Below are 15,825 nucleotides of genomic sequence, written 5' to 3'. Positions count from 1 at the left end.
ATGGTCCTTGGGCTGAAAAAGTTTCCACAACCCTATTACAAAAGTATCAAGTTTTATCTTACTAAATTATATGCAGAGTAGACTCATTGAAATAAGCAGGCCTAAGGTAGGGCCACACCTGGGACAGCTCAGTTGGTAGAACCAGTCATAGAATAATAGAATTGTAGAGTTGGAAGGGAACCTGAGGATCATCTAGTCTGCCCTCCTGAAATGCAGGAATATGCAACTGTACCCAAACGGGGATGGAACCTGCAACCTTGGCTTACCAGGACCACACTATCCATAAGATTCATCTCCAGGTCATAGGTTTGAGGCCCCCACCCGCGACGCCTGATAGCAGATAAGAACCGTACTTCCCCGGGCGACTCCGAGAGGGAAGACGGGAGGGATTAGGACGCCCCTGGACGACTCCGAGAGGTGGCGTCTGATAGCAGATAAGAACCGTACTTCCCCGGGCGACTCCGAGAGGGAAGACGTCAGAGATAGAAGGAAGGAAAGGAAAGTCCAGCTGCCGTGGGGACAATGTTTACCACCCCCCTCCCAATGTGTCTACTTCAAACCATACTCACATTCGTAGATGTCCCCCGTGGATCCCGGGATCCTTTCTCTTTAGCCGGCTTGACCTCGTCTTTGCTCCCCCTGGTTGGGCTTTTGGTGACGATTGATTACCGCCCGCAAAGAGGAGGCAGGGAGAGGAAAAAGGATCCCTGGGCTAAGGTTGCCCAGTGGCGCCTGATCCCTTCCATCTCCCCCCTCACCTTCACAGGAGGACCAAGTGTCCCTTCGTGGTCGCCAAACTGTTACCGGAAAAATCCGAGGGCTCCCTTGGACAAAAAGTAAAGACACCAACCAGAGTAAATTGGAGCAAATCAGCAGCCTGTAGCCTTGGCCTTTATTGTACTGTTGCAGCAGGGTGTTCCCCTCACTCTCAGGAGAGAGGAAAGACCCAGAACAATGGTGTGCAAGACCTTATAAAAACTTTTGAAATTCCCCTCCTCTAGGTCAAGCCCACCCCCAGAAACATCATGCATACATTACAGAAAGGAGGGGTTGAGGGAGGAGTTGTGGTGGTAACCTGAGTGTCCTGTCACCTGGCTGGTTCCTCCTTTCTCCCCTCCCCATGAGTACTTTCCAGGTGACAAAGGGGAGATTGCAGTTTCCTGCCCCCTGAGGGGAAATCCAATCACTGTTCTTTTGTTATAGTCCAGGTTGAATCCACTCGTGTATGCAGGGTTGATGGTTTTCTGTCTGAAACCATCAGGGTTGGCATAGCAACTGGGCAGGGCTCCTGTGGATGTGCTGGGATGTTCAAGGGATTATGGCTGGCCTGTATCAAACCTTCCCCATTTTGTAGTCCTTCCTTCATGGAGTAAAATAAAAGTGGAACAGTGCAAATCTGATGTATGGTTGATTTTCTATGAATTTATAACAGAAGTGTAGCCTATGTAGTGTGTGAGTGTGAGTGTGTGTGAAGTCTGTACAAACTGAATGATGGGGGGGGGGGGGGTTTCCTGCTACCGGCAAGATTCCTGCATTGCAGAGGATTGGACTAGATGGCCCTCGTGGTCCCTTCCAACTCTACAGTTCTATTATTCCGGCGGTTTTCACTGGAAAGTAGCCATGCCCATTATTCCCAAATGAATCTACTCCGAGCAGGGCAAACATTGACTACAACCCGTTGTTTCCTACCCAGCCTTTTAAACTAATCGATAGACACAGCTGTGCATATTGATTTGTCATTTTTAAAAACGAAAGCAAGAAACAGCGATGCTTTGTGAAGTCATTTTGCGACCCATCCATGCGGGGAGAAGGAGGAGGAGTCGCGGCCAGGGGTGACGTCATAGCCGGGCGCACGTGCTGCGGATTGTTGTGATGACGTCACAGCAGCAGCGTGAATTTTTAAACTTTTTAAAAAAGATTTCCTAGCTGGGGAAGAAGAAGATAAGGTGGGTGGATCTGAGAGAAGGCGGAGCTTCCCGATTAGCGTGTGTCCATGGATGTGAGTAGCGGGTAGCGGTTGCTAGGAAAGAGAGGGCGAGAGAGAGAGAAGTGCTTCCGGTGTCCCCCGAAAGCAACCCGGAAGCGCTTCTCTGCGGGGTTGCAAGCGCGAAGATGGCGGCGGAGGAGCCTCAGCAGCAGCCGGAGCCCCTCGGCGGGGACACGGACGGTAATGGCGGGCGGGGCGGGGGAGCCTCCCTCGGGATCGCCGGCGGCGGGACGGGGAGTGCGCAGGCGCGGCTTCCTTTCCCTCCGTGGCAGCGTCGCTTCCCGCCTCTGAGGGAGAAGCTCTCTCATTCCAGCAGCAGCAGCAGCAGCAGCGCCTCTTTCCCTCCCTCCTTCCCTGCCTGGCCCAGAGCAGAAACGTGCTTGGCCGCCCTCTCCGCCCTCTCCTCCCGAGGAGGCCTCGCGGTCTCTTGGGTAACGGTGCCCGCGCGCTGCCGCCGAGGGGACCCCGTCCTTCCGCCTCCGGTCGCCATGGCAACGGCGCCCCCTCCGTCCTCTCTGGCCCCGCCTCTTCTCTCTCCCCCCTCCCCCCACCTCTGAGCAGGACGGGGGAGGCACATCGTCCAAAGCCAGGCTTCTCACTCCCACATGGGCTTCCATAGAAACGCTCCTCTGGCCCCCAGGGAAAAAAACACCTGGAGAGAAAGGGAGCATTTTTGCACTTAAGGGCTTTATTATTATCCTCTCCCCACGCAGAATTCCTCAATCCTTAAATGTACAGAATTGTAAAGTCGGAAGGGGCCACGAGGGTCATCCAGTCCAACCCCCAGCAATTAAAGAATATTTTGCCCAAAGTGGAGCTCGAACCCACGACCCTGAGATCAAGGGTCTCATGCTCTCCCGAATGAGCTGCTCAAGCCCATCTCCGCTCTTGCCTAAAATCAGTTATTACTATATAATTTTTTTTTTTAAAAATGTCCAGTAGCACCTTAGAGACCAACTAAGTTTGTTCTTGGTATAAGCTCTAAGGTGCTACTGGACATTTTTTATATATATTTCAACTGCGTCAGACCAGCACGGCTACCTACCTGAATCTAGAACAATTATTCCTGATAGTGTGCTGTCAACCATACCTTTTGGAATGAATCAAAATTGATAAAAGAGTTGGACTTCTGTCCACACTTCCCTAATGGTCACAACCACCCACACCCACCCACCCTGCTGAAGGTAGCGGAGGTTAATTTTGAGGAAGCAAATGTAAGTTCGTGCTGCAAGGAAGTGCTGTAACTCACTGGTAGAGCGTCTGCTGCATTGCATGCAGAAATCCCAGGTAAATATAAATAAAAAACTTTAAAAAAAGAAGAAGAAAAAAGAAATCCCAGGTCCAACTCCCAGTCTCTCCAGGTGGGGCCGAGAGAGATTCCTGCCTTAAACCTGCCTGTCATTGTAGACAATACTGAGCTAGATAGACCAAAGGGTCTACTCAGTATAAGGGACAAGGATTGCTTGTGGCTTCAATTAGGGCTGAGAAATCCATGATTCTTCAGGTGTTGTTGCACTCACAACTCAAGCCCAGCCAGCATGGCAGATGAGTCGGGAATGAGGCGAGTTGTTGTCCAGGGACTTATGGAGGGCCACAGCCCTCCTACCCTTTAGTGTACACATTGAGACCGCAATCCTAAAGATGCTGACCTGGGACTGCTATCTTAGTAAACATGTGCAAGCATTGAGTTCTAAAACTAATTGAAGAAGCAGGGACTTCCTTTGATGTTTGCTAGAGTGACTGATTATAGAGGAGCAGCCATGTCAATTTTAGCAACACCAACATAGTACATCAATGATTAACTGGATTTATTGTGGCAGATGCCACAGCAGAAGGCAAATTTATTAAACACATGAAATTCTATCCTCACTTGCTATACATGATGAATGAATGGGCAAAAATGGTAAACTGGGATCAAAAGGCAACAAGAAGCACGAAGCATTGCCTGTAATATTCTGTTCAAAGCTAAAGATGTGTATGTGAGGACCATTCATAACCGTAGGAGCTGTGTGATAATTAACGTTTCTTGTTTTGCCAATTTAGGACAGGTAGTGAGAGAATCCTGGTTTTGAGCCCAAAAAGAATAGGATCAAACTTACTGATAAGATCCTAGGTAAAGGTAAAGGTACCCCTGCCCGTACAGGCCAGTCTTGCCAGACTCTAGGGTTGTGCGCCCATCTCACTTAAGAGGCCGGGGGCCAGCGCTGTCCGCAGACACTTCCGGGTCATGTGGCCAGCGTGACGAAGCTGCTCTGGCGAGCCAGAGGCGCACACGGAAACGCTGTTTACCTTCCCGCTAGTAAGCAGTCCCTATTTATCTACTTGCACCCGGGAGTGCTTTCGAACTGCTAGGTTGGCAGGCGCTGGGACCGAACAACGGGAGCGCACCACGCCGCGGGGATTCGAACTGCCGACCTTTCGATCGGCAAGCCCTAGGCGCTGAGGCTTTTACCCACAGCGCCACCCGCATCCTAGTGACACCTTAAAGATGAATGTATTTATTGATTGTATTTAGTGTTCATAAACTTGAGCCCACTTGATGCACCCAGTGAAGTGCCTCAAAAATTTATGCCACAGTAAACCTGCTGATCTTTAAGTCACCACACAGGACAATTCCTCTCCCTCATTCTAACATTTACACATTTTTAAAAATACTGTTACCCCTTAAAATTGAAGAAACATAACAACTTGCGTATTTCATCAGATGCTGATTGAGAATTCCAGCTGTTGATGTAATAAGTAATATCTGAAAGTTCCTGCTCTTTTAATAAAATCATTCTAAACAGTAAAGCTGCAACTGGACCTTAATAATAATAATAATAATGGAGTCTAACACCAAAAGCCTTATGTTACCTATGTGTGCATGGTGCAATACATTTTCTTTTGGTAAACAAAATACAGGTCTACATTCCCAATATGTTTGCAATCTGTCAATGGGGAAGGAGAGGAATGTAGTGTGGAATGAAATAGGAGCAATGCACTTATATTTTCTTAAGCAGGATCAGAATTGGGAACGAATATTACGGCATTAAACCAAAGGTTTACTAGAAATTCTGAGTTTTGAGAGGAGATATGATGGGAGATCTAATATATGTACAGGAAGGGAGTAATTAGCATGTGAGGTAGCAAAGAAAAATGGGCAGAGATGTGTTTTAACAGAGATCTTTACGGATGGTGGAATTCACTTTTGGTCCAATACTATTGCAGTTTCTCTCTTCCCATCTCTATTGATCTTTCAACAGCAGCCTAACACAGGCAGAAATGTAGGGGTAGAATTTCACACCTACCCCCAACCACACGTTAGCTCCTTTCCAGGAGGAGAGGAGAGGAACGGCCTTCTTTAGCACTAGCTAGGGCAGGGGTGCCCAAACCTTTTTCAAGGAGGGCCAGATTTGATGGAGTGAACATGTGTGAGAGCCGACCAAAGTTGTTGAGCTTTTTTTAGGATTGAAGTTACTGAGCTGGATTAGGCCCCCAAAACAAACTTTGGACATGCCTGAGCTAGGGTAAAACAAAAGGTAACAAATATTCCACTGTATAGCCTCTTCATAAGATGTACCTCCCCACTTTCCTGCCTCACTTGTGCTTGCTGCCTTCCTCCTCCATGCACACACATCATGAAACTGCCCACCCCAAACATTCATTCATTTGATCTCCCACTTCACACACTGCTCCATGGATCTTGCATGTCCAAACTTTAGGGATTAAACCCACAACTGTCGCTCTTCTGAGGTAAGACAGGGGTGAGGGGACGTGTGGCTTTCCAGATGGTGTTAGACTTCTTCTCCCCTGTCAACATGGTTGATGGTCAGGGATGAAGGGAGCTGGAGTTCTGACAACATCTGGTGGCTTAGCCAGTCCTGCTTTAAACTCTCCTTCTGCCTTTCTCCGAAAATGTTCTTGGGGACAGCTCCAGGTAAGAGCCCCAAACAAAGCTGATCCCCTTCTGTCCGTATACATACTTTGTTCCTCTTCTAATCATCCTTCCTCTCCGCAAACTTCTCCTTTGCTATTTTAACGAAACAATCACTCCTCTTGACACTGGGTTGGAAATACTCCTTTCGCTGTTGAGAAACTGCCTCATTGGCGATATTTGAGATTTCTGTATACTTTTACTTGGTGTGTACAATCCATCTGCACCAAAGCACTCTTAACATGCACATCTATTGTCTCTTAGGCAGTGCTGCCCAGTTTGCATACGTTGAATTCCTGTGCAGTATGAAAAAAATTATATTTGTGCATTGTCATGTTGGGGAACTGGTCAGGGATGCAGAGGGATAGGATCTCTGCCTAATGAACAATCAGTGCCAAGTCAGATTCCGTTTGGAATCCAGGCCTCCTCTGCCATGGTGAGAGAATCCACATTCTCAAAAAACCCCAACCACGGACCCTTGTCTGTGTTTGAGAGCATCTATTGCTCTGGTGGGGAACCTGATGTGAACATAGGAAGCTGCCATTGTTCATCCAGCTCCGTATTGTTTACACTGACTGGCAGTGGTTCTACTGGGTGTTGTTCTGGAGATGTTTCCAGCCCTACCTGGAGATGCTAAGGATTGAGCCCCAGACCTTCTGTGCTCAATCACTGAGCTACAGTTTCCCAAATGTTGGGTTGAAACTTCCCTTGTTCTTGGCCGCTGGAGAGCTGGAGTCCAACGACAAGAGCAGGGCCACAGGTTCTCCAGAAGGTGTCTGCATTCAGACTCCACCCCCTCCAGGTGCCTGGGAACCCCATTTTGGTTGATGTGATAATCCCTCCCAGAATGAGACACTCTCGCCCTGGAATGAACTTTGCTTTATTATCGCTCATCTGCTTTGACAGTTTCTTCTGACAGTTCCGTCTTTCTGACAGCATGTCCCCCTTTAAAATGGAATCTTGATTGAGTGCATCTTAATATATGTTGTGTAAGAAGTGCCTGAAGTCGCAGTTGGTTCAGGGCCAGGTTGCCAACATGTTAAGTAGCCCTGGATGTGGGCTTTTAAGTGGACTCACACAAAGAAAATTTAGCATCTTGAGCTTTCTCCACTGCTTTACTCCATCCCAAGAAAAGCTCAGTCTCTGCATGACCGGGATTGTGTCAAAGGCACCTGAGAAGGGCCAATAAAGTTGGCAACTCCAGGCAGGGGAGGGGTGGACATGCCCGTGGTGTGGGCTGTTGTGTTCTTTTACCCTTCATCTTGTACCTTGCTGATTGTAAATCAGAGCATGAATTTTGCTTGCTATAGCTGCCTGCCTCTGTTGGCAACCGGAAGAGCCCCTGATCCCCAAATTTATTCCTGTTGGGGCTCGCAAGCTCCTACTTAATAATGGGGTACTATTTCCAGACCCTGAAAATAGCTCCTCTCTTCCTTGCTGCTCTCTTGAATCACACTTGCCCCTTCGGAGTTGCGTCTCAACCATTTGACCCAGATTGCACGGTAATATACATTGTGTGTCCCCCCCCCTTTCCTAAACAAGTCCTGCACGTAGCTCCTGCCCTTTGAGGATTCGTTAACTCATCTTTTGCCAAGAAAATCTGGCCTGAGTGTTGGCTGATCCAGTTTTGGAAGGAAGTCTGGAGTAAATTGTGTCCAATTCCACTACCTTTCTGTGGCCTGGGAGGGAAGAGGTTCGGGGTGTGGGGGTAGGCAGGGAGGTGAAGCCTGCGAAACCAACTGCATGAGAAAGAGTTGCAGTTGTGAGTCCCAGCCTCACTGCGGTAGCATCCTAGCAGGCTGGGAGCTGGGACACCTCTCTGGATGATGTATGATATGGAACGGGCCCAGATCAGGTTTCCTGATTTTTCTGCAGCGTTGGCAGCTGCTGTGAGCAATTGATGCTGTTGGAGGAAGCAGCTGAGAACCTGCACTGCCTGTCTTACAAAGCAGATAAAAACTTCTGCACAGCAGGCTGCGGTGTTACTATTTTCCTCTTTTTTTTTTGTAGTGGTGTGCAGCTGCTTGGGTTTCTGCAGCAACTGGGCCTCTCTCTCTCTCGCTGCCTTTTCAAATGGATACCCCGCTGGAGCCTGGCTGTAAAAGGGAGGCAGCGTCAGCGTCTGTTGTTGCAAAAACATGGTACCCAATGCAGCTTGTCATGCTAATAAGGCGGGGATGGGCCACTTGCTCAGCCCTGGGGGCTCTGTGTCGGAAGCGTGGTTGCGGGCACAAGAGCTGCGGTAAAGGTGCGATGGCATTGCATGTCCTTGAACATAAACCGGCATAGCTTCGTTTGCGAGGGTGTCTTCTTTTTTCCGTTTTGTATTTGATGAGGCTAAGCTTTAGATTTGGCGGTTTAAAGCTGTGTGCTTCCTGCAGTTCTGAAACACTGCCCTGCAGAGGTTTTAAAGTGTGATGAGATGTTGCGATCAGGACCATAAAGCACGCTGTATTGTACAAGAAGAGATGTGCTGAATGATAAGAATTAATTAATTGACCCTTGTCTGCTCTAGAGATGTCAAAATCAATTGCAGCTGAAAATTGTAACAGGCTTAGCTCTCTCTCTAATTGCTGTCTTGCTTCTGATCCTTTGACTTTGTTGTCATTATTGTATTTTCAAGCCCTGAGGACTAGGAACTTAGGCATCGTTTTTGTCTTGAGCCATACTGTGAAAAAGCAAATTTTATCTTTGTGTGTGTGTGTGTGTGTGTGTGTGTGTGCGCGTGTGTGTGCCAGAAGATCATTGTTAATGCTGTCAAGACTGCACTGGTGCAAAGGGACCTTTCTCAACTTCATTATTATCTTCTCTCTCTTTTTTCCCTCCCGCAGGAGTGAATTGCTTGGCCTATGATGAAGCCATAATGGCACAGCAGGATCGAATTCAGCAGGAGGTGAGCCCTTGTGAGCATAAGAGGTTGGCCTGTGTGGTCCTGCCTGCTTTGTGTTCGGCTGCATGAGCAGCGAGCAACCACAAAAAATTGTACCCGTTCATTCAGATTCACAGCCCATCCCGTCTTATAGATTCCAACTGTGTACAGATGCGCTGGACTTAACATTGTACTCCTTCCGTTGTCACATCCTAGAATCTCTCCGGAAAGCTCGGTAGCAGCCTGATGTGACTAACCCCGTGATTCCCAAGTAATCGCAACATGCGTGAAACTAAGGGCTGGTTCACAAATGCACCTACATTCCTCCTTGATTTCTCCGTGCTTGATAACTGGAGCTGGCTCTGTGGTGCTGGCTGCCTTAAAGCTCTGCGTTAAGCAGAGTGAAACTCTGGAATTCACTCCCCATAAGAAGAAGAGATGGCCACCAATTTGGATTACTTTAAAAGAGAACTAGATAGATTCATGGAGGATAAGGCTATAATGGCTGCTAACCCTGATGGCTTGATCCTGCAGCCAGGCTCTTACGATCCATTGCATTCTTTTCTGTGGTGTTGCGCCTGGGATGGCAGCTTCACACATTCCAGTCAGGGCAAGCTAGTTGATTTTCATTGAATTGTAAAGTTGGAATTCATCTAGTCCAACCCCCTGCAATGCTGGACCATGCAGCTGTCCTTTACGGGGGATCGAACCTGCAACCTGGGCATCATCAGCACCATGCTATGCAGGCCCAATTTTCAAATAGCTAAGGCAGGTTTCGGGACCCTTTGGCCCTCTAGATACTGCTGAGCTATAACCCCCGCCACCCCTGTTCCTAAGCTACGCTTGTGGGCCTGATGAGAGTTGTAGCTCAGGTCCAAAAATTCCCCACACCTGTCCTAAGGGGAAGTTCTTGTTTTTAAATTGGTGGGGGGTGGGGGAGGCCAGTGGTGAGCAGGGCTGGAAGCAAAGAGGTGGGCAATGCCAAAGGCAGAGGTGAACGGAGCAATGGATGTGACTCTTGAGTAGAAGGACCTTCTAGTCATGGAGAAGGCAATGGTCTCTCTTTGCTTGTGAACATCAAAGCAAGCAAGAACCATTCTCACAGTTCAAGGATGCTGCATTGGAGGAGGGCTTGGGTGAGGGAGGTGTGGCCCCTTCACAGTCCTGAGGGCCAGATAGGGAGGTCCGGGGCCGAGGCTCCACACCCCTGCTTTAAATGGAAGTTTCCAGCTTCCTGATTAATGTATTTTGCAAAGAGGATGTAGAAATAAGGGTTGAGGATGCGAGTGAACTGTGCTGAAGCAAGCTATCGGCTAGCTTTGCAGAGCCTCTTTTATTGGCAAAAATCAACAGTTGGAAAGCAGTAGTGAAACCACTCTGAACTTCAACATATTTCCAGCAAAGCACATTTCCAGCCTTAGCAATACACGTGTCAACAGGTGCTCCCCTGATACTTGATAACGTCTGCTTTACTCTTCATGCTCCAGCCAAGCGATAGGTCTAAGCAAGCAGTTTGCGAAAGGACAAAAGGTCAAGGGAAAAACCCTATCTTCCAGCCAAGAAGGCAAAAGGTCAGAGAAAGCAAGCGTAACGGTCCCAGACATGCTGTGGCATATCTTTCTGCGAGGTTTGCCTTCGCAATATGGAGCATTACCCCTACATTGGCATGGACAGAATTGGGTTGCTGCAACAACAGAACTGTGTCTACTTGCAATGAAAGCAAGCCTTTATACCCCCGGGACCATAATTCAGAACATCTGGTTATAAAGCCCCACGTAGCCCCTGCAGCTCAAGAGGGAAATTTTGCTTACTGTTGGAACTTCTAAACAACCCTCCATTTCTATGCTGAATGCTGAGAGCGGGGCTTCCCTCTTCTGGGCTTGGTTTCTACTTGGAGTGCAGAGGAGAGCCAGTTCACTCCATCCTCCTCTGCCAGCCCACTCACTCGCCTGCATACCACTCCTGATCACCCGTGGCAACCAAGCTGGTGCTTTAAATAAAAGGCTGGTCCTTTTTAAGCTGCCCACCTCTCCCATATGAAAATATGTGTTTCTGTGCTCTCCTTCCTGTTCTGCACCTCTCACGTACCAACCTGCTTCTCTGCAGATAGCCGTCCAGAATCCTCTCGTCTCAGAAAGGATGGAGTTGTCTGTCCTGTACAAGGAATACGCTGATGATGACCACGTCTACCAGCAGAAGATCAAGGTAACAAGGACCACAACCATTCCAGCGCATGGGCTGTGGAGGGCAGCTGAAATGGAGGAATGGGGTGGAGCCCTTCCTCCATGAGGAAAGGGGAACAGCCATCGCTCAGGAACAGAGCACTGCTTTGCATGCAGGCAGTTCCAGGTTCAATCCCCATTGGCCTCTCCAGGTAGGGCTGGGGGAGATTCCTTGGCTGAGGCCCTGCCTGGAGCTCCTGCCAGTCAGTGTAGACAATGCTGAGCTAGATACACCAGTGGTGTGACTTGGTACAAGGCAGCTTCCTGCATCATTGGGGTTCAAGAGGGGAAAGTACCCTGAGGTCTGCTTTTAGAAGACAGGGCATTTATTCTGTTTCTGTCTCTAGGCCACCAAGCCAGTCGGATGCTAACCCACCTCCTCCATTCTCCCTGCACAGGATCTGCTGCAGAAGTATGCATTCATCCGCAAGACGAGGCCAGATGGCAACTGTTTCTATCGGGCATTTGGCTTCTCCCATCTTGAGGCACTCTTGGAGGATGGCAAGGAGCTCCAACGGTAGGACATGCGGCGGGGTGTGAGTGTGAGGTGTGTCTCTGGGGTGCTCCTACTTATTTATCGCCTTCCACACATCTCAGTAAAAACAGCTAAACCTTAAAAGCAACTCAGGAAATAAGATCAGATAAATAGAAAAACATTACCAAGTAGACACCCACAACAGAGAGACATTCATCCAGCTGTTGGAACAAAGATGTCTTCCGTTGTTTCCAGAGAGTGCATCTCAACAGGGATACCGTTCCGCAGAACAGGGGCAGCCACACGGAAAGCCCTGCTCTGAGTTACTGCGGAGGGGGCTTCTGATCTCTCTGGAACTGGAAGGAGAAGCTTCTCTGCAGATCAAAGTGACCTACTGGCTACATCTTGGATAAGGGAATCTCTTGGGATGCAGGGGGGTGGTCAGCGCTGTCAATGAAAGTATACTTGGCAGTTCTCAACCCATTGGGTTATTGGCATTTGCAGTGCAAAGATTCTTGCTTTATTAGAATTACTTATTCTGTACTTGTTTATTTTACTGTACACAGCTTCAAAGAGGTGGCTGCCAAAAGCAAGGAAGTGTTGGTTTCGCAGGGCTTCACGGAATTCACCATTGAGGACTTCCACAACACGGTAAGCCAGGGTGGGAAACCTCAGGCCAAATGCAGCCTTCTGGTCCTCTCTGCCTGGCCCTTGGGACTCTCCTCAGGCCACACTTCACACCCTCCTTGGAAGTTTTTGCCCTCTATAATTTTTTTTGCCTGTCTGGAATATGTCCTTGAACTCAGATAATGGCCCTTAGTCTCCTGGGTAGAGAGGGGGTTTGTGTGTAAAACCAGCCTACTGTACAAAAGCAATGCAGGTGACTCTCAGCTTACAGAGGGGTTATGTTACAGGGAGTGCATAAAGCCAAAATCAAGTATAGTAAAAACACACTGGATGCAATGGCAGGTGCAATTACCAAAATTCCTCCCCCCCCCAACACCCATCCCCTTTGTGCTCCATTTTTTTTATTGATTGATTGGTTGATTGATTGCTGAGTGCACTGAAGGCATAACTTGCCAGTTACCTGTCCACTTTTGCCTCTGGCCCCGCCCATTACTGGCAGGCGTTCCATGGAAGATTGTTTAGAAAGGATTGCAGCTCTCGGGCTGGAAAATATCCCTGACGCCTGTGCTAAGGCCATGAAGGGGAGGGGTGGGGACAGGAAACTTGAGCGATAGTTTGAGATTGGAAGAATTTGGGAATAAATGGACTTCACTGTCTGTGTTTCACTAGTCACAAACCTCAACCTTTCTTTTTTGGCATGGTGCTCCACTCCATTGTGCACTTCAGTTGCCCCCTTCTGCATCTTTCCAAGTGCAAGTAGTATTGATTCTTAAAACACACGCGAGCCTCCCAAGTGCCTGTCCAGCCTCCCGGATCCTCTTTGTCTTTGGCAGCAGGTGGCTCCCAGGTGTCTGCTGTTTTATGCCGCTACAGTGGGGCATTCTGGGAAAATCAAAAGGATGGATGGCTCACAAGTGGCTGCCGTAAATCCAGCGTCACCACAGGGGCCCCTCCCCTGTTGGGGCAGCAAGCAGTACTTTGCCAGGGAGACCCTGGTGCCAGCCATACCTCCTAAGATACCAGGGGTGGGGAGACCGTCAGGCCCTCCAGATGTTGTTGAAGGGAAGATGGGCATCTGGACAAACAAAGGAAGCCCTTGGTTCTTCTAGCTCTGTGTTGTCTACACTGACTGACAGCAACTCTCCAGGTATTCAGACCAGAAGCCTTTCCCGGTCCTTCCTGGTGCTGCTAGAGCTTGAACCTGGGACCTTCTGTACATCTTGTGAAGATGTCTTTCTGTCCAGGCTTTCCCAGATCTATAAGATTTCATGGGTTTGAGGCCTCTGAACTTGTTTTGCTTGCTATTGCGTGTTTTTTTATTGCTCTCTTATTGGTTTTCGGTTTGTGTTTGTTTTAGATGGTGCTCTGCTCAGAGAGTTTTGAAATATTAATAAATGAGTCTGATGTTGTGCTACCAAGTTAAAGCCCTTCCCCACTGTTTCCTCATCACTGGCTTACACAGCCAGCTGTGGGCGCTTTTCTTTGACCTTTCCTCTCCCCCCCCCCCTTTAATCCCTGTAGTTTATGGATCTGATAGAACAAGTGGAGAAGCAAACCACGGTTTCAGACCTGCTGGCCTCTTTCAACGACCAGAGCACCTCGGATTACCTTGTTGTGTACCTGCGGCTGCTCACTTCTGGGTACCTGCAACGCGAGAACAAGTTCTTTGAGCACTTCATCGAGGGAGGACGCAGCATAAAAGAGTTTTGCCAGCAGGTCAGGAGCGTGGAGGCAGGGGGAGGACATTTCTGACCAGGACGAGACAAGATTTTACACACACACACACAAACACTTTCCATTCACTCCCCTGGCCCTTCCTTTCCTCTTGAAGTGACCATTCTGCTTTGGCCATACAGACGTTTCCTGGCGGGATCTGCGAGTCTGCATAGCTGTAGTTTCCCTATGAAGCTTTTAAACATTTCTGCTTTCTTTTTCTGGGAATCATAGTTCTAGCAACATTGAAAAGGGGAGGAACATCTAGGTAGAGTCTGCTTAAAACTGGCAGTTGAGGGGGCTCAGTACTGGCAGAACGCACAAGTCTTGTAATCAGGCTCTTTCCCTCATTCTGTTGTTCTCACCAGTCATTCAGTTTATTACTTGCCCTTCACCCTGAGGGGTCCCAGAACAAAACTGCAGCCCCAAGAATAGGGTGGGCCCTAACATAATATGCATCTCAGGGGAAAGAGCATTAGCCCCTTTGCTCCCTGAAGGCCTGCCAACCCCCCCCCCCCAGGTTGAATAATCAGATAATGTTCTACAGTACTATAAGTGTGGCAAGAATGAGCCCCCCCCCCAAAGATAGCTTATTTTAAGCAAGGGGTGGCGGCGGCTAACCCATGGACTTCTGGGTATTCAAACACAGGAGCAGTTGGGGTGTTTAGTGTCATGTGTATCCAGCTTTTGCTGAGGTGAGGATTCTGGTATCTGCATGCATTCAGTGCGGTTCTCTGTCTGGCCCGTGGCCTACAAGATGCAGCGTGGACAGTCCACCTGGGTGAGATCACTGCATCGAGTACAGAGCTTAGGATCTAGTGTCTTGCTTGGCAACTTTGAAATGTCCAGGTTGCTTTTCTTCAGTATTAAAGTTAGGTTTCTAGGACTCATGATCACAGAATAGTTTGGGTGCATGGAATCTGAGAGGGGCTGGTCTGGGCAGGGCAACTCAGGTGGGGATTTCAGAGCCTTGCAAAGGCGCCTTAATCTTTCTCAAGGGGCGTAAACAGCTCTGTGTGCCTTTCCTCTCTTTTCCAGGAGGTGGAGCCCATGTGCAAGGAAAGCGACCACATCCACATCATTGCACTGGCCCAGGCCCTCAACGTCTCCATTCAGGTGGAATACATGGACCGGGGTGAGGGCGGCACCACTAACCCCCACATCTTCCCTGAGGGCTCGGAGCCCAAAGTGTATCTACTGTACAGACCGGGACACTACGACATCCTGTATAAATAGAGGAGAGGCGGGGGGAGGCAGTCTGGCCGGTGCACCAAGCCCCCCCTCTTCTTCCTCTCTGCCTCGCATTGTCTTTTTCGCCCGTGTTTCCCTGCCCATCCGCCGGGCAGCATCGTCTGTGGTTGTAAATGGTGATCGCTCTTGCTGCCATCTCGCTCACTTGGTTTGTTATTATTATATTTTTCCTCTTTTTTGTTGTTACACTCACACTCTTCTGTGTTTTATTAAAGGGGATGCCGGTGAAACAATCTACCTTGCCTGTAGCTTCTCTCTAGGGCTTTTATGGGGTGGAACCAGTGCTTTTTTTCTAAAAAAATGTTTAGGGGTACTCTCATTTTGACTCAAGAAAATCACCATTTTATAGTTCAAATCAGGGGAAATAAATACAGTAAATGGACAAAGTACAAAGATTCACAAAATGTTTAGGGGTATGCGTACCTCTGTGTCACCCAGAAAAAAAGCACTGGGTGCAACCTTTCTCTTCCTCCTCTTTCCTGCCCTCATGGAGTGAGCAATGATTGATTTGCTTTGGTACAAACCCCCACCCCTAAAAAGCGAGTGAGCAAGTGATGGTTTTTCTAAAGGATCATTGTGAGGGTTCAGTGTTTGCCAGTGCAGATTCTGGTTGCCAGCATGTTGAATCACTTAAGTGGAGAGATTCTGCTCCTCAAGGCTGCCAGTTTTTTTTTTTTTTAAAAAGAAATAAGTATACAGCATCTGGTAAAGTCCTGGAAAGCAGAGGAGGGGTGGGTAGAGATTCCAGATGTTCAGGGACCAGGAGTT

The 15,825-nt window shown here is 48.6% G+C and overlaps 2 protein-coding genes and 1 long non-coding RNA gene across 3 annotated transcripts in view; 2 read left to right on the top strand and 1 right to left on the bottom strand.

The window, feature by feature from the left end:
• Window positions 1–15,825, bottom strand: part of MACROD1 (mono-ADP ribosylhydrolase 1) — a 413,075-nt gene that overhangs the window by 78,733 nt on the left and 318,517 nt on the right. The window lies entirely within an intron of this gene.
• OTUB1 (OTU deubiquitinase, ubiquitin aldehyde binding 1) lies at window positions 2,013–15,290 on the top strand. The gene is made up of 7 exons (XM_083418824.1): window positions 2,013–2,167; window positions 8,732–8,793; window positions 10,876–10,974; window positions 11,390–11,508; window positions 12,033–12,117; window positions 13,615–13,809; window positions 14,845–15,290. Exons 1-7 carry the CDS (start codon window positions 2,113–2,115, stop codon window positions 15,040–15,042), a joined length of 813 nt encoding a protein of 270 aa, XP_083274950.1. The 5' UTR covers window positions 2,013–2,112; the 3' UTR covers window positions 15,043–15,290.
• On the top strand, window positions 3,447–7,071 carry LOC310667110. The gene is made up of 2 exons (XR_014506176.1): window positions 3,447–4,100; window positions 4,463–7,071. It is a non-coding gene; the product is annotated as an uncharacterized lncRNA (long non-coding RNA).

This window comes from Podarcis tiliguerta, assembly GCF_965153285.1.
Source record: "Podarcis tiliguerta genome assembly, chromosome: 16".
Classification (NCBI taxonomy): Eukaryota; Metazoa; Chordata; class Lepidosauria; order Squamata; family Lacertidae; genus Podarcis; species Podarcis tiliguerta.
The sequence above is the reverse complement of the archived record's forward strand: the minus strand, read 5'-3'. Positions and strand labels throughout refer to the sequence as shown.

Coding starts and splice junctions, on each gene's coding strand:
- OTUB1 (XM_083418824.1), top strand. CDS start 2,113: ATGGCGGCGGAGGAGCCTCAGCAGCAGCCGGAGCCCCTCGGCGGGGAC. Junction 2,168..8,731: donor CCTCGGCGGGGACACGGACG/GTAATGGCGGGC, acceptor TCCCTCCCGCAG/GAGTGAATTGCTTGGCCTAT. Junction 13,810..14,844: donor TAAAAGAGTTTTGCCAGCAG/GTCAGGAGCGTG, acceptor TCTCTTTTCCAG/GAGGTGGAGCCCATGTGCAA.